This window comes from Amblyraja radiata, chromosome 1 (genome assembly GCF_010909765.2).
Source record: "Amblyraja radiata isolate CabotCenter1 chromosome 1, sAmbRad1.1.pri, whole genome shotgun sequence".
NCBI classification, from domain to species: domain Eukaryota; kingdom Metazoa; phylum Chordata; class Chondrichthyes; order Rajiformes; family Rajidae; genus Amblyraja; species Amblyraja radiata.
This window is the reverse complement of record NC_045956.1, coordinates 31,302,993-31,326,351: the sequence shown is the minus strand read 5'-3', so window position 1 is coordinate 31,326,351 and position 23,359 is coordinate 31,302,993. Positions and strand designations below refer to the sequence as shown.

The 23,359-nt window shown below is 44.6% G+C and overlaps 1 protein-coding gene across 1 annotated transcript; it reads right to left on the bottom strand.

The window, feature by feature from the left end:
- Positions 1-2,248: 2,248 nt before the first annotated feature.
- On the bottom strand, positions 2,249-23,094 carry fgg (fibrinogen gamma chain). Its single transcript, XM_033019669.1, has 9 exons — positions 22,817-23,094; positions 22,680-22,721; positions 22,404-22,587; positions 22,202-22,286; positions 16,361-16,491; positions 13,965-14,098; positions 13,700-13,884; positions 9,844-10,121; positions 2,249-2,595 (listed from the first exon to the last, which is right to left on the bottom strand). Exons 1-9 carry the CDS (start codon positions 22,922-22,924, stop codon positions 2,417-2,419), a joined length of 1,326 nt encoding a protein of 441 aa, XP_032875560.1. The 5' UTR covers positions 22,925-23,094; the 3' UTR covers positions 2,249-2,416.
- Between the last annotated feature and the right edge of the window lie 265 nt (positions 23,095-23,359).

The following is a 23,359-nucleotide window of genomic DNA, read 5'->3' as shown; positions in this document are numbered from 1 at the left end:
AGAAAGTGGGTGCGGCAGCATCTATGGAGCGAAGGAAATAGGCAACATTTCAGATCGAGTCCCTTCTTCAGACTGATGTGAGGGTGGGGGAGAGGGGGGGGGGGGGGTGGGGGAGGAAGAAAGGAAGAGGCTGAGACATTGGGCTGAGGGAGAGCTGGGAAGAGGAGCCTCCTCCATGGCCTGAGTGAGGCTCATCGTAAATTGGAGGACCAGCACCTCATATTTCACTTGGGCAGTTTACACCCCAGCGGTATGAACATTGACCTCTAATTTCAGGTAGTCCCTGCTTTCTCCTCCCCTTCCCAGCTCTCCCTTCTTCAGACTGGGTCCAAGCTCGGGGAACTGGGTCTCTGCACATCCCATTGTAATTGGATCCTCAACTTCCTCATCAACAGAACACAATCGGTACGAATTGGCAACAAAACTTCCTCCTCGATAACACTTCCGAACCACGGGTACTTCAAGGCTGTGTACTCAGTCCCCTGCTCTACACACTCTATACCCATGACTGTGTAGCCGGACACAGTTCCAAGTCCATCCTTGAATTCGCCAATGCCACCACTTTTGTTGGATGAATTACAGGTAACGATGAGTCAGCGTTAAGGAGTGGGATCAATTGTCTGATTCAACGGGATGCACTGATGCAGCCAGCACCATCAAGAGCACACACCAATCCGGCTATGCTCTCATTTCAGTCCTGCTACAAGGAAGAAAGTGTAGTAGGCATCTGAAAACCGTGACTGGTATCAGGAACAGCATCCTCCCGCCATCCTATCAGCTTATGGAACACTACAAATGCCAACTAAACTCTGAACTACGAACTGTCTTGTGTAGGAAGGAACTGCAGAAGATGGTTTACACCAAAGATAGACACAAAATGCCGGAGTAACTCCAAGGGATAGGCAGCATCTCTGGATAAAAGGAATAGGTGATGTTTCGGGTCAAGACTGAAGTAGGATCTGGACCCAAAACGTCACCGATTCCTTCTATCCAGAGATGCTGCCTTCCCGCTGAGTTACTACAAACTGTCTTGTTTGCATGAGGGACTTCAGGCCTTTGCTTTGTTTTTGCACCAATATCTATATTACTAAAAGTCTGTTCTTGACCGGTTTTGGCCATCTGTGCTGCGATTTCCGAGAGAACGCCGCCACCTACGGCCGTCATTTTTGGCCACCTCGCTCAGAGCCCCCCTCCGCCGCATGTGTGCCAAGGATTTTTCCCGTCGATGAAAATTGACAGAGATATTAATATTTTTACAAAATTCCCCATTCTCTCTGCTGCCCCTGCTGCAAGAGAGGGGGAGGGACTATAAAACCAGGAAGTGGTGTGCCTCAATCAGTCTCTGCAAGTGGTGTGCCTCAATCAGTCTCTGCAAGTGGTGTGCCTCAATCAGGCTCTGAAAGTGGTGTGCCTCAATCAGAGCTCTGAATGACCCTGAACAAATGTCTACAGCACTGTGAGTACCCTTAATTTGGTTTGAAAATGAAAATATGGTTAGAGGTAAAAAAGCACTGCCTGCAAATGGTTGTTTGGGTTTGGGTTTGGGTTGAAGTAAAAAGGCACTCTCTCTCTCTCTTCCCCTCCTCCCTCTCCCCACCTCTCTCTCTCTCCCTATCACTCTCTCTTTCCCCCCTCTCCTCTCTCTCCCCCCCCTCCTCTCTCCCCCCCTCTCCTCTCTCCTCTCTTCCCTCCTCCCCCCCCTCTCCTCTCCCCCCCCCTCCTCTCCCTCTCCTCTCCCCCCTCTCCTCTCCCCCCCTCCTCTCCCCCCCTCCTCTCTCCCCCTCCTCTCCCCCCCCCTCTCTCCCCCCCTCCTCTCCTCCCCTCCCCCACCGACCCTCCCCTAAACACCCCTCCCCTCCACACACCCCTACCCCCTTCCCTCCACCCTCCCTCCCCCTTCCTGCTCCCCACCTCTCCCCCGCCCCTCATCTCACCCCCCTCAGCACCCCTCTCTCTCCCCTTCTCCCCCCCTCTCCTCACCCCCCTCTATCTCTCTCTCTCTCCTCCATTAGCGTGAGTGTGGGGGGGGGGGGGTAGTTAGTGTGTGACGCTGCATGCCGCCTTCCCCCCCCACAACCGCACGTTGGGGGAACAGACCCAACGGGTCTGCACTTGGTCTGGTAGCTTTTTAAAAAATGTATTGAACTTTTTTTGTTTGTTTTTTATTATGCCAACTATGGAGTTTTGTGTTTACAAAGCTGTTTTGTTGCTGCAAGTCTGAAGTCCAAAGTTGTGCCTCGGTACATAGGACAAGTAAACACACTTGACTCGTGACTTTATTCTTGGCTCAGCCAGTATGATGTTTAACATAGCATGTTTACTCTGTTTTGAGTGCTATACAAACTTAAGGCATTCACGTGATAAGCTAGAAGCTATATTATGTCTCTGCCATGAAATGTAATTATACTTGATGCTATTAGACATCGCCTCTTGTCCCTTGACCTTGTTCAACTTGGGATCGCAGTTTTTCATATGATTTGTATGGTATTATTTTCATTGTGGTCCCTTTGAGAGAGTACCAGCGATCATGCCATGTCGCCCAGATAATGCCGTCATCGAATCCACCTGTGGTCTGATCAGCTCTGTAAATTCCGCCTAAAATTGAAATGAACAGCATTCAGTTATAATTCCCCTGTTACACTGCTGTAATAATATCATGAGAACAGATGCCTGAGTAATAAATTATGAAGTCCCTAATTTTTCTCTGAAGCACACGACCCATCACAGTGTTACGGTGGCACAGTCAAGCAGCCACGGTGGCGCAGCGGTAGAGATGCTGCCTTACAGCGAATGCAGCGTCGGAGACCCGGGTTCGATCCTGCCTTCGAGTACTGTCTGTATGGATTTTTTACGTTCTCCCCGTGACTTGCGTGGGTTTTCTCCGAGATCTTCGGTTTCCTCCCACATTCCAAAGACACGCAGGTATGTAGGTTAATTGGCTTGTAATGTAAAATGTAAAAATTGTCCCTAGTGTGTGTAGGATAGTGTTAATGTGTGTGGATCGCTGGTCGGTGCGGACCCAGTGGGCCGAAGGGCCTGTTTCCACACTGTATCTCTAAAAACTAACAAAAAAAGACCCGGGTAGAACGGAGTATTAAGTACGGAGTTTGTATGTTCTCCCCCTAACTGAGTGGGTTTTCTGTGGGTGCTCTGGTTTCCTCCCACACTCCAAAGACATACAGGTTTGTAGGTTATTCAGGAGAAAGTGATAGAAATGTCAATCATGGTATTTTGGCACTAAGGTGGAGCGATTCAATTGACCAGCGTGGAGACATAGAATTAAGACAAGCATATGGGAGGCAAGCATTGAATTGGAAAGTTAAAGGGTTGGAGGTTCTTGCACACATCAACATCAACATCAACACTAACTCGTTGGGTTAATCAACAGTTTACTTTGCTGTCGGCTTTGTACAAGTGATGATGTGCTGGATAATGGACAAGGAATTCATGCTAGGATTATTACATTTTGTAGGATTATTAAATAAAATATTTAATCAGGATGCATCACAGCATGGTTTGGGAACAGCTCCATTCAAGACTGCAAGAAATTGCAGAAAAATGTGGACGCAGCCCAGACCAGCACACAAACCAACCTCCCTTCCATTGACTCCATTTGCACCTCATACTGCTTCAGTAAGGCCAGCAGCATAATCAAGGACCAGTCGTACCTTGGCCACTCCCTCTTCTCCCCTCTCCCATCAGGCAAATGTTTAGACGTGTGAAACCGCACACCTCCAGATTCAGAAATAGTTTATTTTCAGCTGTTATCAGGCAACTGAACTATCCTACCAACAACTAGAGAGTAGTCCTGAGCTACTATCTAACTCATTGGAGACACAGACTAACTTTAATTGAACTTTACTGGACTGTATCTTGCATTTAACATTATTCCCTTTATCATGTATATGTACACTGTGAATGGCTCAATTATAACCATGTATTGTTTTTCCGCTGACTGGTCAGCTTGCAACAGAAACATTTCACTGTACCTCAGTACACATGACAATAAACTAAATTAAACAAAAACATTAAAAATATCTTATCCACAATCTCATTCTTCATATCTATGTTATACTGTGAAAGTTGGCTGTTCATTATCCATCTTCATCTTTCGTCATCAGAGAGACATAGAGATTTTCCCCTCTCCCCTGACTCCCTGTCTGAAGAAGGGTCTCGACCTGATAAGTCACCCATTCCTTCTCTCCAGAGATGTTGCCTGTCCCGCTGAGTTGCTCGAGCATGTTGTGTCTATCTTCCATTCAAACCAGCATCTGCAGTTCCTTTCTACCACTATCCATCAGAGATAGGGAATAAATCCTAACAACCTAGAATTTCCAAGTTGCATTGGATTCATCTCCCTCCAGCATACAGGTTTCATACGAATCTAGAATGTGTTTCTAGAGAAGGAAGTCTGGAATGGTGAGGACCCTTGAGCAGTATGTACCATGTGAAAGGGACAAATTAAATCCTACCACAGAAATATTTTTACAGTAGGTCAACCCATGCGTTCAGGCTGAACCAGCTGTCAAACTATATGAATAGTTTTTTAAGGGACAATTAAATTCCTTCTCTGCTGCCTGTCTCGCTGAGTTACTCCAGCATTTTGTGTCTATCTCCGGTTCAAACCAGCATCTGCAGTTCGTTCCTACACAAATTTTTGTGACTGCCTCGAATATTCAAAACAAATAAAAGTGTTAAAACTAAATTACATTCTCATAGTTTAATAATTGTTTAAAAATTAAAAAATTAAAACACGAGAAGTATGTATTTAACTGAAATGAATGAATGCAACTGCAATGTAAAGTGCCTGCCGCACTTGGCCATCATTTGCGCGTCACGCAGATGGCGCGCAAAGATTTTGTACATCCCAAAATCCTGGCGAGCGTCGTGACGCGCAAATGATTTCGCGTAAATTACGCGTAAGTGACGGCCAGGTGGGACAGGCCCTTAAGTCCCTCTCTCACTTCTACTCCTCACCATTAAAATGAATAAAGTCGCTGAGTCTGCACCTGAGCAAACCTACAGTATCATGTTTCTGAAAGCAATTGAAACAATAGGCTGTAGAACTTCAAAAGGAGTCCAATGCGGGACTGAAGTTGGTATGCAAATGGTGAATACGTCTCTGAAAGCCCGGTATTTTGGGCCATACACATTTGAAGAGATATCGTGAGTTTCTGGACAGCTAAAGAGTCAAATACTGACAATTCCACATTAGCACAAGCTTTTCCCAGGAAAATTCAGACCACACCGTTACTCCCTGTGGAACTTCCAGAATCACCTGAGGTGACTTTCAAGATAACCATATAATATAACCATATAACAATTACAGCACGGAAACAGGCCATCTCGACCCTTCTAGTCCGTGCCGAACACATAATCTCCCCTAGTCCCATATACCTGCGCTCAGACCATAACCCTCCATTCCTTTCCCATCCATATAACTATCCAACCAGAAAGATCTGCCAGATATTTCCTAAGCAGGTGAAGTTTTGTAGAAAGGGCAAGGTTGTGTATTGGGATGAGAGGCAGGGAAACAATGGTTGGTTGTATCATTGACATTCAAGATCCTTCTAATAGAAATTTCAGGTGGGACTGTCATATGTTGATAGAATGGAACAGCTGGGCTTGTATACTGGAATTTAGAAGGATGAGAGGGGTTAAGATTAGTTATGTTAAGATTATTAAGGGTTTGAACACGCTAGAGGCAGGAAACATGTTCCCGATGTTGGGGGAGTCCAGAACCAGGGGCCACAGTTTAAGAATAAGGGGTAAGCCATTTAGAACGGAGATGAGGAAAAACCTTTTCACATAGAGAGTTGTGAGTCTATGGAATTCTCTGCTTCAGAAGGTGGTGGAGGCCAGTTCTCTGGATGCTTTCAAGAGAGGGTTAGATAGAGCTCTTAAAGATAGCGAAGTCAGGGGATATGGGGAGAAGGCAGGAACCGGGTATTGATTGGGGATGATCAGCCATGATCACATTGAATGGCGGTGCTGGCTTGAGGGGCCAAATGGCCTACTCCTGCACCTATTGTCTATTGTCTATTGTCAGGCAGACAGACAGTGCAAGTGGAACATCCCTGCTTATTTTGTTCCTCAGAATATATCCCGTGTTGTTACAAGAGCCAACATTTCAGAAGTTCCGCCAATATTTGTTTCAATTTCACTTGGCTGCAGGAATGCTACCAAAGGATTGGAGGACTGGAGAAGCTCATCAGGAAAGCTTGCTCCATCCTGGGTTTGGAATTGGATTCATTGGAGATGGTCTTGGCGGGGAGGATGCTCCTCAAACTGCGGTGCATCTTGGACAATACAGCTCACCCCCTCCATGACTCACTGGATCAACCAGAGGAGCACCTCCAGCAACAGACTGGTTCCACCAAGATGCAGGACAGAACGCCACAGGAGATCCTTCTTCCCTGTGGCTATCAAATTGTACAGTTCATCCCCCTTCTGTAGTGGGGTAAACTGACTCCCCTCTTCCCACCCCTCTCTACCATCTTGCACATCCCAACTTCACTCATCACTTTAATTTCATGTTTCATGTATCATGTGTTTTATGGCAGAACAATTCCTCTCCTGTGATTGTTCTGTCATATCGCACTGTATCGTATCGTATGGTAATGTACAGTCATAATAAAAATATGGAACAGATAACTTGATTAAATACAGACCAGTTAGTTCACAAAGAATCATGAGATTGTCCAGCATAGCAACAGTTCCTTTTGCCCATGACATTAATGCTAACTTTTTAATCTATCTAATGGTCTGATTTGTCCTCATTAGGATTGTATCCTTCTATGTCAAATATTTCTCAAAATATTTCCTTCCGAGGGAAATATTTCTCAAAATATTTCTTAAACGTAATGATGATATTTGACTCTACTGCCTCCTCTGACAGCAAGTTCTAGATATCAGACATTCTCCATGATAACATCTTTCCCTCAAACCCTTTAAACTCCTTCCTCTTACTTTAAACCTATGCCCTTTTGTTTTAGTTTAGTTTAGTTGAGAGATACAGCGTGGAAGCAGGCCCTTCGGCCCACCGGGTCCACCATGACCAGCGATCCCTGCACATTAACAATATCCTACACCCACTAGGGACAATTTTTACATTTACCAAGCCAATTAACTTACAAACCTGTACGTCTTTGGAGTGTGAGAGGAAACCGAAGATCTCGGAGACCCACGCAGGCCACGGGGAGAACCTACAAACTCCGTACAGACAGCACCCGTAGTCGGGATCGAACCCGGGTCTCCGGTGCTGCATTCGCTGTAAGGCAGCAACTCTACCGCTGCGCCACCGTGCCGCCCGTTATTGATGTCCTGATCAGATTATGACTATCAATCCAATTTATGCCTTTCATCATTTTAATATATCTTTATTAGGTCACCCCATCACCCTCCTTCACTCCAGGGAAAACAAATGCTGCCCGAAAACAAAATCCCCCAATCCAGGCAACAAACTAGTGAAATTGTGAAATCCTGCAGAGTGACGACCCGAATGGCACACACCACTCGCACTGTGGCCTAACCCCGTTTGTAAAGTTGCAATATAATGTTCCAAGTTTTCTACTCTGTACCCCAATCTCAAAGCCCTAATCTCAGTACCCCAGTCTCTGTACCCCAATCCCAATGTCCCAATCTCAGTACCCCAATCTCTGTACCCCAATCTCAGTACCCCAATCTCAGTACCCCAATCTCAATGCCCCAATCTCAGTACCCCAATCTCTGTACCCCAATCTCAGTACCCCAATCTCAGTACCCCAGTCTCAATGTCCCAGTCTCAATGCCCCAATCTCTGTACCCCAATCTCAATGCCCCAATCTCAATGCCCCAATCTCAATGCCCCAATCTCAATGCCCCAATCTCAATGCCCCAATCTCAGTACCCCAATCTCAGTACCCCAATCTCAAAGCCCCAATCTCAATGCCCCAATCTCAATGCCCCAATCAGTCTGAAGAAGGTCTCGACCCGAAATGACGGCCATTCCTTCTATCGATTTTACAAGCATCTGTTCTTTCTTACACATTTTGTCCACTCCACTGTGAAATTTCCTCAAGGTACGCCCACTTTGAAGAAGTTCTCTTCCTCTCTCCGACGAGAGTTCAGCAACACTCAGTCTGAAGAAGGGACTCGCCCCGAAACGTCACCCAATCCTTCTCTCCGTAGATGCTGCCTCACCCACTGAGTTACTCCAGCATTTTGTGTCTACCCCCAATCTCAAAGACAGGCTTGCCTCTTTTTCATTGATTTTACAAACCTTTATTCGGTTCCTCAGGAGAACCAACCAATTCGACAGAACCCATAACTAATTCACTTGGTTGTGGATTCAAGCCTCATTCCACAAGACTGAGCAAGAAAAGTTAGGCTAACACTGCAGTCTGTGCCTGAGAGTGCGCTTCACTGCTGCAAGTGCCATTCCCAATTAAACATGCCTGTGTTTGCCCTCAGTTAGATATAAGCATTCTCGTAACACTATTTTAAAGAATATGGGCATTAACTAAGACTCAAAGTAATGCATCTGGTAAAATTAAAATTGGAACAGAGACTTGGAATGAAGAACTGTTATTATTATGTTAAAATGATTTACACATAAAGATTATGTTAGCAAGCCTCTAAAAAACTCATTTCAGTTTTCTGCTCCTGTCAAAATTGTTATATTAAGTGCACTCCTGTAAATCGAGCATTGATGCAAGAACAACAATATTAATTTTACAATACATTTCTGTTCACAATAATCTTCCACACTGCTGCACTGCAAGGTTGTGTTCTCGTTACACACTCACAACTATACTATACTCGTTATACTCGCACAACTGTGCTGCCAAATACCAAACCAACTCAATCTACAAGTTTGCAGATGATACTACTGTGGTGGATAGACACAAAATGCTGGAGCAACTCAGCGGGACAGGCAGCATCTCTGGAGAGAAAGAATGGGTGATGTTTCAGGTCGAGAGTGGGGCCGATATTGAATAATGAGGAGGCGGGGTGCAAAAAGGAGATCGAGAACCTTGCAGCTTGGAAGCCAAGACAACAAATCTCCTTCAATCTCAGTCAGACAAAGGAAATTGTGACTGGCTTCAGGAAGTGAAGCAGTACACATTAATGGTGCCGAAGTAGAGATCGTCAAAAGATTTATGTTCCTAGGAATAAATATCACCAACAGTTTTTCCTTGACCACCATGTCGAAGCTATGGCCATGAAAGCACACCAACACCACTACAACAGCTTGAAGCCACGAACTGCGGGCGTGGCGGGAACTTACTTACTTACCGTCCGGAGCGGGATCCCTCACCGGGAATCCCTGGAGAAGAGCTCCGACCGCCGGCCTACGTCATCTTCAAGCCGCGGTCTCCGGTTGGGAGGCACCGATTCGGGACTTACCTTGCCTGTACATTTGGCCTGCAGCGGCGACTGCGGAGGTTTGTGATCCCGACCACGGGGAAAAATGGAGGAGGACTGATTAAATGTTGTGCCTTCTACCACAGTGATGAATGCTGTGGTGGATGTTTTGTGTTACGTTTTTTTATTGTGTGTTCTTTTTTGTTGTACCGCTGCTGGCAAATTCATTTCACTGTACTTCATTGTGTATGTGACGAATAAATCTGACTATTGACTATTGACTACTTCCTTAGGAGGCGTAGAAAGTTTTGTATGTCCCCAGAAACGCACACCAAGAGTCTTTTCTTTGATTGGATAGCACACAAACTAAAACTTTTCACTGTACCTCGGTACACATGACAGTAATGAACTAAACTAAAATGAACTCATGGGAACTGATTTCCAATCTTGTCTGTTTGCATTGCTTATGAAGCTGTAGTTATGCATGAGAAGCCTTACCTATGTGATATCGGCCATTAAGATTTCCTGCATGACATTTGTTCATCCACCAGCCAGACTGATCTTGGTAGGCACAGCTGGCCTCGTATTTGTCATTGTCAACGTCTGGTGTGCTGAACTGCATTCCATTGTGGGCTGTGTAGAATTTACTGCTGCTCTCATCTCCAAAGTCAAAACCATCAAAGGCATCTCCAGCGTCTCCTCCGTCATAGAAGCTGTAACGTAAGCGATAGCTGTCCGCTTCACTTCCCACTTTGAAGCCCATATAACGAGCAGTTCTGGATGGGGATAAAATAATGGTACACCAGGTATCTTCAGTGATCTTTCATATACCATTAAATCATGGAGTCATGGAAGGTGGAAGCAAACTCTGCGGCTTATCCTGTCCATACTGGCCATAAAGTGTTTATTTATCAAAATCCTACTTTCCATCATTTATCCCAATGGCCTTCTTTGTCAATGGCATTTCGTGATGTTAAAGATTACTAGTAATTCTAAATATCACTTAAATGTTGAGAGGATCTACCGCTACCAAATCTCAAGCAGTATGTTCCATATTTCAACCATTATCTGGATGGAAATATTATTTCTCGACTGATATCTCCTAACACTCCATCTTTAGGGTACCATAGGAAACAGACCTTAACGATCTATATGATCTATGAGTTCTTTAATTTTATATCCCTCTATCATGTCACTTCTTTGTTTGGTCCATGGAAAAAAAGCCTATTCAATGTCTCATTCAATACTCAAGCCTTCTGATCCAGGCCATCTTTTCTGCACCCTTTTTACCTTAATCACATTTATCTTGGTAAAGATCTCTCCTGGTCCCAGAACACTGATGCAATTACAAAGAAAGCACATCAGCGTCTCTACTTCCTGAGAAGATTACGGAGAGTCGGTATGTCAAGGAGGACTCTCTCTAACTTCTACAGGTGCACAGTAGAGAGCATGCTGACCGGTTGCATCGTGGATTGGTTCAGCAACTCGGGCGTCCTGGAGCGGAAAAGTCTGCAAAAAGTTGTAAACATTGCCCAGTCCATCATCGGCTCTGACCTCCCTACCATTGAGGGGATATATCGCAGTCGCTGCCTCAAAAAGGCTGCCAACATCATCAAAGACCCACACCATCCTGGCCACACACTCATCTCTCCGCTGCCATTGGGTAGAAGGTACAGGAGCCCGAAATCTGCAACATCCAGGTTCAGGAACAGCCATCAGACTATTAAACACAACTTCAAACAAACTCTGAACTATAACAGCCTATTGCACTTTACCTGTTTATTTATGTGTGTATATATATATTCTATGGTATGGACACACTGATCTGTTCTGTATTTATGCCTACAATACTCTGTTGTGCTGCAGCAAGCAAGAATTTCATTGTCCTATCTGGGAAACATGACAATAAACTCTCTTGACTTGACTCTTGGAAAATGGCAACTAGAACTGCATATAATACTCACGTTTGACATAATCAAAGGTTTGTACAACTGTAACATAACATGCCAACTCTTGTACTCAAAGTGCCAGCTTATGAACGTTATTCACCCCATCCCCCTCATGATTTTATACACCTCAATAAGATCTCCCTCAGCCTCCTGCATTCTAATAAAGTCTTACCCATCTCAATCTCTCCCCATAGCTCAGGCCCGGTGACATCCTTATAGGTCTTCTCTGTACCCTTTCAAACTTAATATTATATTTTCCAATAGAAAGGTGACCAACACTGAACACAATGCACCAAGGGCTGCCTCACCAATGTCTTGTACAGCTATAATATGTACATCCACTCCTAGATCCCGCTGCTCGACAACACTTTCCAGGCCCTACTATACATGGTGAAGGTCCAACACCACATCATGTAACACTTCACACTTAACTGGATTAAATTCCATTAGTCATTTTGGCACACGTGCCCAACTGATAAAGATCTCACAGTTTTTTTGATAACTATCTTCACTGTCTGTGATATCATCTATTTTAATGTCATCACAGATTCACTATCCTCTGACAAAATAAATTCCTCCTCATCTCCTTCCTAAAGGAACGTCCTTTTATTCTGAGGGTATGGCCATCCACTCTATCAACTCCTTTCACTATTCGGTGAGTTTCAATGAGGTCCCCCCTCATCTTTCTAAACTCCAGCGAGTACAGGCCCAGTGCTGTAAAACGCTCATCATATGTTAACCCACTCAGGAAACTTTCCTGAACATATATATAATTCCTCATGTCACTTGCCAAAATTTGTTGGCCATTGAGTTGGTGTGAGTGGGTTAGCATATGATGAGCGTTTTACAGCACTGGGCCTCTACTCGCTGGAGTTTAGAAGGTTGAGAGGGGACCTCTTTGAAACTTACAGAATAATGAAATACATACTGTAGATAGAGTGGATGTGGAGAGGATGTTTCCACTGGTGGGAGAATCTTGGACCAGAGGTCATAGTCTCAGAATTAAAGGGTGTTTTTTTAGAAAGGAGGTGAGGAGGAACTTCTTTAGTCAGAGGATAGTTAATCAGTGGAACTCATTGCCACAGAGGGCTGTGGAGGCCAAGTCAGTGGATATTTTTTAAGGCAGAGATAGACACATTTTTGATTAGAACGGGTGATAAGGATTATGGGGAGAAGGCAGGAAAATGGGATTAGGTGGTAGAGATCAGCCACGAATGAATGGTGGAGTAGACTCGATGGGCCGAATGGCCTAATTCTACTCCTATAACTTGTGAACTCGTGTCTCATGGCCTCATGACAAAACCAAAGCATTTAACTCCTTCACAAATATTTGTCAGAGGTCCAGCCTATTAGGGCTGTGTGGGAATATTAAGGAGGAGTAGAAACATAGGTGCAGGAGTAGGCCATTTGGCCCTTCGAGCCTACACCGCCATTCAATATGATCATGGCTGATCATCCATCTCAGTATCCTGTACCTGCCTTCTCTCCATACCCCCTGATCCCTTTAGCTACAAGGGCCACATCTAACTCCCTCTTAAATATAGCCAATGAACTGGCCTCAACCACCTTCTGTGGCAGAGAATTCCAGAGATGCACCACTCTCTGTGTGAAAAATGTTTTCCTCATCTCGGTCCTAAAAGATTTCCCCCTTATCCTTAAACTGTGACCCCTTGTTCTGGACTTACCCAACATCGGGAACAATCTTCCTGCATCTAGCCTGTCCAACCCCTTAAGAATTTTATAAGTTTCTATAAGATCCCCCCTCAATCTTCTAAATTCTAGCGAGTACAAGCCACGTCTATCCAGTCTTTCTTCATATGAAAGTCCTGACATCCCAGGAATCAGTCTGGTGAACCTTCTCTGTACTCCCTCTATGGCAAGAATGTATTTCCTCAGATTAGGAGACCAAAACTGTACGCAATACTCCAGGTGTGGTCTCACCAAGACCCTGTACAACTGCAGTAGAACCTCCCTACTCCTATACTCAAATCCTTTTGCTATGAATGCTAACATACCATTCGCTTTCTTCACTGCCTGCTGCACCTGCATGCCTACTTTCAATGACTGGTGTACCATGACACCCAGGTCTTGTTGCATCTCCCCCTTTCCTAATCGGCCACCATTGAGTAGGATCCTCAAAAGATAGCCACATCAAGGGACCAGATATCTAGTTTAATGTTGTGGTGTCAATAAAAGGCCCCGTGGCTGGAAATTGGTAAGAAACAATTAGAAGCTGGAAAAGGAAAAACGTAGATTGTATATATGTGACAAATTAAACCAAATAGCAAATAGCAGAACATCAAACATCGATGTTTTAAACGCGGAATCTGTACAGTATTAAAAAAATTATTTATGCATGATAGCACACGCAGTTTAGTGCTGATTAGAATAAAATCAAACATTACCTCTGTTCACGTGACCAGTCATTCAGAGTAATCTCGAGGATATAGGGCCCTCTGCCCTGCACAGTTATTAAATGTATCTTTTCATTGCCAAGCCAGAATTCCGTGCTATCATCAGGCGACAAGTATCCAAATCCTTCCTTATAGGGAATCCAGTTCTGAGAGAAGCTCACACTGCCATCGAGTCTCTGAAAAAAATGAGATCAAAGTTCTCAGTGGACTTAAAAAACCCCACCGGATGAACAGTTTAGGTGTGGTGACAACGTACCCTCTGCAGCACTGTCCAGCCTCTCCCAGCTGTGTCTATCTCACAGTACACCAGAAAACTACGGCGGGCTTTCAGTGGTTGGATGTAGTAAAGACCACTCGTTGTTGCACCCTTGTCAGCGATATCTTGGCAGTCTAAACAGAATCACACTGTAGCTCATTGACAGATTCCAAATTAGTTTATCATTTCATTCATATCAACTCAATATGTTTCAATGGCAAAACTCAGAAATTCATCAATGGCCAATTTATAGGAGCTTACTGTTCAACAATAACGCATTCAGGTATTGCCTCTAACATTGAGAAACATCACTAAGACCCTCGCAGCACTATTATCATGTACAATTTGTCACTTGAGGAAGGAGAGATTCAAAGAAAATGTGTCATTTAGAGGCTGAGTACAGTGTAGTGTTTACTGTGAAGACCATGAACCATGGATGGAATTTCTGATTCCTTGGGCAACTGAATGGATGCTTGGTGATGAAATATTGCAGATCAAAAATTGCAAAATGCAAGTTTCAACAAGGTTGTTAGATTTGCAAAGGATGGTTACGATACGATACGATACGACAGAACTTTATTTATCCCAGGAGGGAAATTGATCTGCCAACAGTCATTAAAACATTAAAAAAACACAAAATAGACAATAGAAAATAGGTGCAGGAGTAGGCCATTTGGCCCTTCGAGCCACACCGCCATTCATGGCTGATCATCCCCAATCAGTATCCCGTTCCTGCCTTCTCCCCATATCCCCTGACTCTGCTATTTTTAAGAGCCCTATTTAGCTCTCTCTTGAAAGCATCCAGAGAACCTGCCCCCACCGCCCTCCGAGGCAGAGAATTCCACACTCACCACTCTCCGTGTACATGAAACATGAAATTAAAGTGATGAGTGAAAAGGATTGAGAATGAGCAGAGATTGGGGAGGGGGGCGGGGGGCGGGGAGTCAGTCTACCCCACGACAGAAGGGGGGGTTGGGGGGGGGGGGGGGTTGTACAGTATGATAGCCTCAGGGAAGAGGGATCTCCTATGGAATTCTGTCCTGCATCTTGATGGAATATAATGAGTTTATAATTACATTAATATCAACTCAATATTTTTCAATGGCAGATATTCGACAATGGCCAATGTATAGATAATGGTGGAATATGGTGGAATAAATATAATGAAGAACTTGCCCATGGGAGTTGGAGACAGAACTGACATACAGGACAAGTATTTTAAATCCAAGTCATTGTTGGACTGAGGTTCATAGGATTTTGGTAATTTTAAGGATGTTTTGGGGAAAAAAGATCTTGAGTAACTGAGAATAAGTTAATAAAATAAAATATTAAGCCACCCAACTGGAGAATAAATTGAGTTCTGGGTGACCTTTGAAATACAAATAACAGTTGCTTCATCAAAGAACATTATTTATCTTTAGTTCAGAGGTGAGGATGTTCACTGATTATTACACAATGTGCAATTCCATTCCCAATTTGTTGGCAAAGGAAGCAATCCGTATTGTAGAAACAAGGAACTGCAGATGCTGGTTTACAAAAAAAAAGGCACAGAATGCTGGAATAACTCTGCAGTTCAGACAGCACTCCTGGGGAATATGGTTAGGTGATAGAGTCATAGAGTGAAAAAGTGTGGAAACAGGCCCTTCCACCCAACTTGCCCACACCGGCCAACATGTCCCAGCTACACTCGTCCCATCTGCCCGCATTTGGCCCATATCCCTCCAAACCTGTACTATCCATGTACCTGCCTAACTGTTTCTTAAATGTTGGGATGGTCCCTGCCTTAATTATTTTGTTCCAGACACCCACAACCCTTTGTGTGAAAAAGTTACCCCTCAGATTCCTATCAAATCTTTCCCCCTTCACCTTAAACCTATGTCCTCTGGTCCTCGATTCACCTACTCTGGCAAGATACTTTGTGCATCTACCCAATCTACTCCTCTCATGATTTTATACACCTCTATAAGATCACCCCTCATCTTCCTGCACTCCAAGGAATAGCGATCCAGCCTACTCAACCTCTCCCTATCGCTCACACCCTCTAGTCCTGGCATCATCCTCGTAAATCTTTTCTGTACTCTTTCCAGTTTGACAACATCTTTCCCATAACATGGTGCCCAGAACTGAACACAATGTGATGTTTTGGGTCGGGATAATCCATAAGCGCCTGCAATAAAACCCACACCGTGCTCGGGTATGAGGAGAGAGGTGGCAAAACCATTTGCACCGCCAAAGTGCCAGGCAATGACCACCTACATCGAGGGTGAATCAAAACCCTTGTCCTTGACCATCATCATAAATGCTTCCTTGCCAGCCTCATCCAGATTCAGAAAGATGAGTAAATATAAAACAAAACGAATAAATAGACAACTAATTATTTAAACGAGGATGCCAACCTTGACCTGTGATTTCATATATTTGAGTTGTGTCTTGACATGGCTCAATGCATCTGTTATGAAGCTGCGTGGTAAGTATCTTTAATCTTTTAATGTGTTCGTCATTTGATGAAACTATATGTTCCAATTGCCTGTTAAAAATAAAGAAATATTTAGGCATGTAATTTGTGCAGAGACAATAGGTATAATTACCTAATGACCAAGTGATGCTGTGCACTTTGGGTGCGAATTGTGTCCAACAGTACACCAGTTTCTGGAAACAAAACAGTACAGGAATGGTCCGTTCGGCCCACAACGTTTGTGCTGGACATGATTCCAAGTTAAAATGATCTAATTATTTAACCAAGTTAAAAGTCAGAAGGCTTCCCGACGGGCCACGGCTATGGACTGGGAATGCGGCTGGAGGACTTTATCGAAGCGGCGTGGTCTCAATGCCGTCCGAATCGCCGCATAAAAGCCCAGCCGGGGCCTGACGGGTCGGATGGAGGAGCCAGGACTCGCGGGTCGGAGTCCGGGTCGACGGAGAGGCTGACGGAGCCCGCGGCTAGGTCCCGGCTCAGCACCAGGGAGGTGTGAAGTGGGGCGTCGACAGCGGTGAGGCCTCAGTGGCGGTGAAGCCTTGCATCAATGGGGCCTTGCAACGGTGGTGAAGCCTCGCGGCGGCGACAATGTCTCGTGGTTCTACCCACGGTCGATGGTCGATGAGAGCGTGGAGGACCACCGTGAGGGAGGTGGGGGAAAGAACAATGGAGGAGCCGGTGTGGGAGGACCACCGTGAGGGAGGTGGGGTGAAGAACAATGGAGGAGCCGGTGTGGGGAAACCGCTGCGGGCGGCGAGGGAGAGAAGAACAAAAGGAGGAGCCGGTGTGCTTTGTAACTTCTGTCAGCGCCTTAGGTGGCTTCTATTTGTATACATTGGGTATGCAGCACCAAATATCACTGTGCCTTGTCATTTTCCATTCCAAATGATGTCCTTGCTCTCCATTAAGTTCTTCCCCTGTCAATTTATAGCTGTGATCTTTAGCGTTGGACATTTCCACCCTGGGAAAAAAGTTCTGACTGTCTACCCTATCTATGCCTCTCATACTTATATATACTTCCATCAAGTCTTCCCTCAATCTCCGTTGTTCTGGAGAAAACAATGCAAGTCTATGCAACCTCTGCTTGCATCTGAAACCCCTCTAACACAGGCAGCATTGTGGTAACCTCCTCTGCACTGTTTCCAAAGCCTCCACATCTTTCCTGCAATGGGGCGACCAGAACTGCAGGCCAAACTCCAAATGCAGCCTGGCCAAGACCTTATTGAGCTGCATTATCCTTCTAAACCTTTGATAAGGTCATGTGATAGGGGTAGAAAGGGGCCATTCGGCCCATCAGGTCTACTCCGCCATTCAATCATGGCTGATCTATCTCTCCCTCCTAACCCCATTCTCCTGCCTTCTGCCCAAAACCTCTGACACCCGTACTAATCAAAAATCTATCCATCTTTGCCTCCACAGCAAAGAATTCCATAGATTCACCTCCCTCTGACTAAAGAAATATCTCTTCATCTCGTTCCTAAAATAACCTCCTTTAATCCTGAGCTACGACCTCTAGTCCTAGACTCTCCCACCAGTGGAAACATCCTCTCCAAATCCGCCTATCCAAGCCTATCCTATCCATGTGAGTCCAAATCTAATTTAAATATTGTGATTGTCCAGCCTCAACTACCTCCTCTAGCAGATTGTTCCATACACCCACCACTCTTTCTGTAAAAAAGCTGTCCCTCAGGTACTCCCTTCACCTTAATCCTTTGTCCCCTGGTTCTTGATTCCCCTACTCTGGGATTCTGTGTATCTATCCTATCTATTCCTCTCATGATCTTATACAGCTCTGTAAGATCACTCCTCATCCTCCCTGTGCTCCAAGGAATAAAGACCAAGCCTGCTCAACCTCTTTCTGAAGCTCAGACCTTTGAGTCCTGGCAACATCCTCGTAAATGTTCTCTGCACCTTTTCCAGCTTAGCAACGTCTTTTCTGGAATAGGATGACCAAAACTGAACACAATCCTCCAAATGTGGCCTCGCAGGGCCTTGTACAGCTGTAGCATAAAGGGCCTGTCCCACTTAGGTGATATTTTTTGGCGACTGTCACAGTCATAGCAGGTCGCCGATAAAGCGCCGACTGGACCCCCTACGACAAGCTACAACAACCTACCACCTAGTCGACATCAAGCTACGGCAAGCTACCGACAACCGGCGACCCATTAGGATGTCCACCTACGACCACACCTACGACAACCTACGACCACACAGGCGACAACCTATGATAACCAAAGTAAACCTACGTCCACAAGCTACGACAAGCAACGACCCTGTCGGCGACAACTGAAGACAATTCAGTCGCCGGTACCTGTCGCCGGTTCATGTAGGTTGACGTAGGTCGTCGCCAATGGAATTCACTGAAGTCAGCACCCGGCGACAACCAACGTCACCTGGCAACAACCTGCGTCATCCTGGCGACAACCTATGACAGCACCTACGACAGGAGAAGATAAGCTACGTTAAGCCCACAGTCACCGAAACGTTTTGATCATTTCAAAATCCAGCGGCGACCAGAAAAACGTCTTTAGGCAACGTGAGGACACTACTCACGACCATACAGGCGTCACCCCGGCGACCATGTGGTGACAGCCTAGTCGCCTGTAGTCACCGAACAAATCGCCAAAGTGGGAGAGGGGCTTAACATTCCAACTTCCATACTCAATATTCTGACTGATGAAGACTAATGTGCTGAAAGACTTCTTGACTACCCCATCTATTTGTGGTGGCACTTTCATGGAACTATATGCCTACACTCCTTGATCCTTCTGCTATTCAACACTCCCTAGAGCCTTGCCACTCACTGTGTAGGTCCTGCCCTTGTTTGACTTCCCAAAATGCAATACCTCGCACTTCAGTCCCAGCCTGCTTAATCTCTCCCTATAACTCTGGCCCTCGAGTCCTGGCAACAAGCTCATAAATCTTCCCTGCACTCTTTGCAACATAATGCACAATACTCCACATGTACTCTACAATACTCTCCGCATCTTCAACAACTGTAACATAACATCCCAACATCTGAACACCTTCTTCACCACCTTATCTACGTGCAATGCCACTTTCAAGAAACTATGTACTTGTACTCATGGATATCTCTGCTCTGCAACACTACCCAGGGCTCTACTGTTCGCTGTGAAGATCCGGTCCTGGTTTGACTTCCCAAAATACAACATCTCACATTTACCTGAATTAAACGCCATCAGCCTGTCCACAGTCAACTTGCCCAGCTGATCAAGATCCCATTTTAATTCTTGATATCCATCTTCATTTTCAACAGTACCACCTATTTTATCGTCATCTCAGGCTTGCTAGTTATGCCTTGTACATTCTTATCCTACTCATTGAAATAGATGATGAACTACAATGGGCCCAACAGCCAGTGGCTGTCAACCCTGCCATCTTGTCTTCATAGGTAGCAAGTGCATTATATTGAAGATAGTAATGCTGGAGTAACTCAGCGGGACAGGCAGCATCTCTGGAGAGAAGGAATGGATGACGTTTCGGGTCGAGACCCTTCTTCAGACTGATGTCAGGGGAGTGGGCGGGACAGATAGAATGTAGTCAGAGACAGTAGGACTGGTGGGAGAACTGGGAAGGGGAAGGGGATGGAAAGGGAAAGCAAGGGCTATTTGAAGTTAGAGAAGTCAATGTTCATACCGCTGGGGTGTAAGCTGCCCAAGCGAAATATGAGGTGTTGTTCCTCCAATTTGTGCTGGGCCTCACTCTGACAATGGAGGAGGCCCAGGACAGAAAGGTCAGATTGGGAATGGGAGGGCGTGTTAAAGTGCTGAGCCACCGGGAGATCAGGTAGGTTAAGGCGGACTGAGCGGAGGTGTTCAGCGAAACGATCGCCGAGCCTGTGCTTGGTTTCGCTGATGAACAGAAGTTGACACCTGGAGTGCATTATATTGTTGGACAGAGCAAGTGTCTGCAGGATCTCCCTCACAGTCTCCAACCAATTCCTGGAACTCAACATCTTCTCAGCAACACACATATCTCTTCCTACATTTGTCCTTTTCTCTGGTGTGTGACTGTAGTCTGGCTATACCTGTCCATATATTTCGCCTCCACTCTTATACATCCATGTGTCTCCAATTCATATTCCAGCTCAATCACTCTGAGCTAGAGACTCCTGTTCTGGACATCTAGGTTCACAATATATTCTTCAGTCCACATCGGGCCCTCCTCACCTCCATACTATTGAGTATATTAATCCTGTTAAAGTGTCTGTTAATCGTGCAAGACTCATTTTGTTCTCCCAAATTTAATAACATTTTGCAGCAGTGGATCATTAAAAATATATTTATTGGCTCACTCTGAACGGCCATTCCAAGGGCTTCAGTTTTATGGAGACATCAGAGAAAATGATTGCAGCAGACAAAGGTAGGAGCAACAAACAATCTGCTGGAGGAATTGGTGTAAAAAGGAACTGCAGATGCTGGTTTACACCGAAGATAGACTGGAGTAACTCAGAGGGCCACCCAGCATCTGTGGAGAAAAAGGATAGGTGATGTTTCGGGTTGGGACCCTTCTTCAGACATCAAGAAAGGTCCCGACCTGAAATGTCACCCACCCTTTTTCACCAGAGATGCTGCCTGACCCACTGAGTTATTCCAGTACTTTGTGTCTATCTGCTGGAGGAAATCAGCAGCTTGAGTAGTGTTTGTGGGAGGAAAAGAACTGTTAATATTCCAAGTTGAAACAATGCTTCATTAAAGAGAGGAGGAAAGCTTCTTCAAGGTCAGCATGCCTTAAGAGACTTTGTGGTAGAAGAATGAAATGGAGACAGAAGAGGCTGTAGCTGCTACCTAATGGGCCTGTCCCACTCTACGAGTTCATTCAAGAGCTCTCCCGAGTTGAAAAAAAACAAACTTGTGGTAAGCACATAGAATGTACGTTGCGTGTACGTTGGAACTCGGGACGTCTCTTAGCGGCTTGTAACGCTAACAGCAGGTACTCGGGGCACGCGGTAAGCTCGGGAAGACTCGTGAAGATTTTTCAACATGTTGAAAAATGTCCACGAGAGCCCCGAGTACCTACGAGCAGCTATTACCGTAATTCTCCGAGTTCGAATCAGGGGAAACTCGGGAGAACTCTTGAATTACCTCGTACAGTGGGACAGGCCCTTTACAAAGGTGCTCCAGATCATCAATGATTTTGATAGATGTAATTAAGCAAAAGCTATTTCCAGGGTGAATGACCAAAGGACATTGACTTAAAATGATTGGGAAAAAGAAGTGGCATGAAGAAATTATTTTTATGTCACCAAATGTCGAAATAAATTGCCTGAAATAGTGACAGACAAGATTTACAAAAAGTAGTAACATTGCTTGGTTACACAGACAGCGGTGCAGAGTAAATGTGATAGCTCTTTCAAAGGCACAACATGAACAAAGTGGACTGATCAAAATCCTTCTGCAAATTAAAACTTCCTGGTATTGTATGTTTTTACACATAATTACTATTATTTCTGGCGCAAATGCTTCTCCGGGTATAATTTTCAGATTAGAAGCGGTAAGTTATTTTATCTCATTTATAAAAACACTTGCTGTATATTTCCACAAGATTATACTTTTACTTCAGATTTACAGATGGCCCCTTTTCAATAGCCTTTTGCAGTTCCTCTTTCGAGAAATAAATGTCAGAAAATTAAATAATTCTTAACACATTCAGTTGCTACTTAGCTGATTCATTACGCGCAGTTATTTAAAATATATTTTCTTCACGTCATCATTGTGACAATAAATAATGGTGAACTTACTGTAATTCATAATCTTTTTCCGAACTGATGGTTTCGAACTTCAGAATCTCTGACTGGATTTCGCTTATCCTTTGGATGTGATTATCTATCAAAATATAAGAAAGTAGAAAATTTCATGCGGTCTAGAAGGGAAGTCATTCTGTAAGAGTTTTATGGAAATAGATTGATATTTCATGTGTATGAAAGCTACTGGAGTTATTACCCGGTGATTGTTTCTTCATGATAGTATTTGTTTGAACGACGTTATCGATTGTATTTTTGGTTATCGTGGTCACATTATGAATACGATCCAAATAATTTTCCATATTCTCCAGTTCATTGTTCATCTCGCTTTGGTAATTTTGAAAGAAGCTACTGACACCACATGTTGTTGGGCAAAATTCTCCCTAAATTGTCACAAAAGAATACAAAAATGAATGATATATCGACACGTCTATCTCAAAAGATTGTGATAATATGTGAGAAAATGTCAACTTACAAAACGCTTGTCTAAGATGCAACAAGGATCTCCTGGTGAATCCTGTGATTAAAAACCAAGTAACAAGTTACCGTATGTTCTCTGTCACAAAATCAACCTTAAAAGAAAATGGGTACTAATTCCAGAAAGACACTTACAGCTTTAACAGATGAAAATGCAAGCAGTTGAACAAGCAGGAAAGGTAAGTATTTTCTCTTTGTTCCCGACATGATATGATCCAATAAAGATGCCCTCACTGTGCCCATTGAATGAACTGAGTCCCCAGAGCTGCTTTATCTTGTTCAGTCCCTGAGTATATATTAATAGCAGCTCACATTGATTGTGAAAGATGCATCACCGAGCACACATTGAATGAGTTCATGACCTCTGACTCACAGACATTGCTGCAAATAGCCAGAAGGATGGACAGAGCAATCCAAATATATACGTTCTCTGGGTGAAGAAGGTCCCCCTCATAGCCATTTGAATGATCTTCCCCTTTACCCTGAATCACTGGCAATGGTGTTAACTCCCTTTGAGGTGGAGAAAGGGTTCTTGCAATCTACCCTCTCTATATCCCTATTGTCTCCTCAACCATGTTCCCTCATGACCTTCTCCCATCCAGCGACAACAAACCTAGTTCCTCCAGTTTCTTAACTGAGCTGCTCCATTCCAGGCAACATCCTGATGAATCTCCTCTG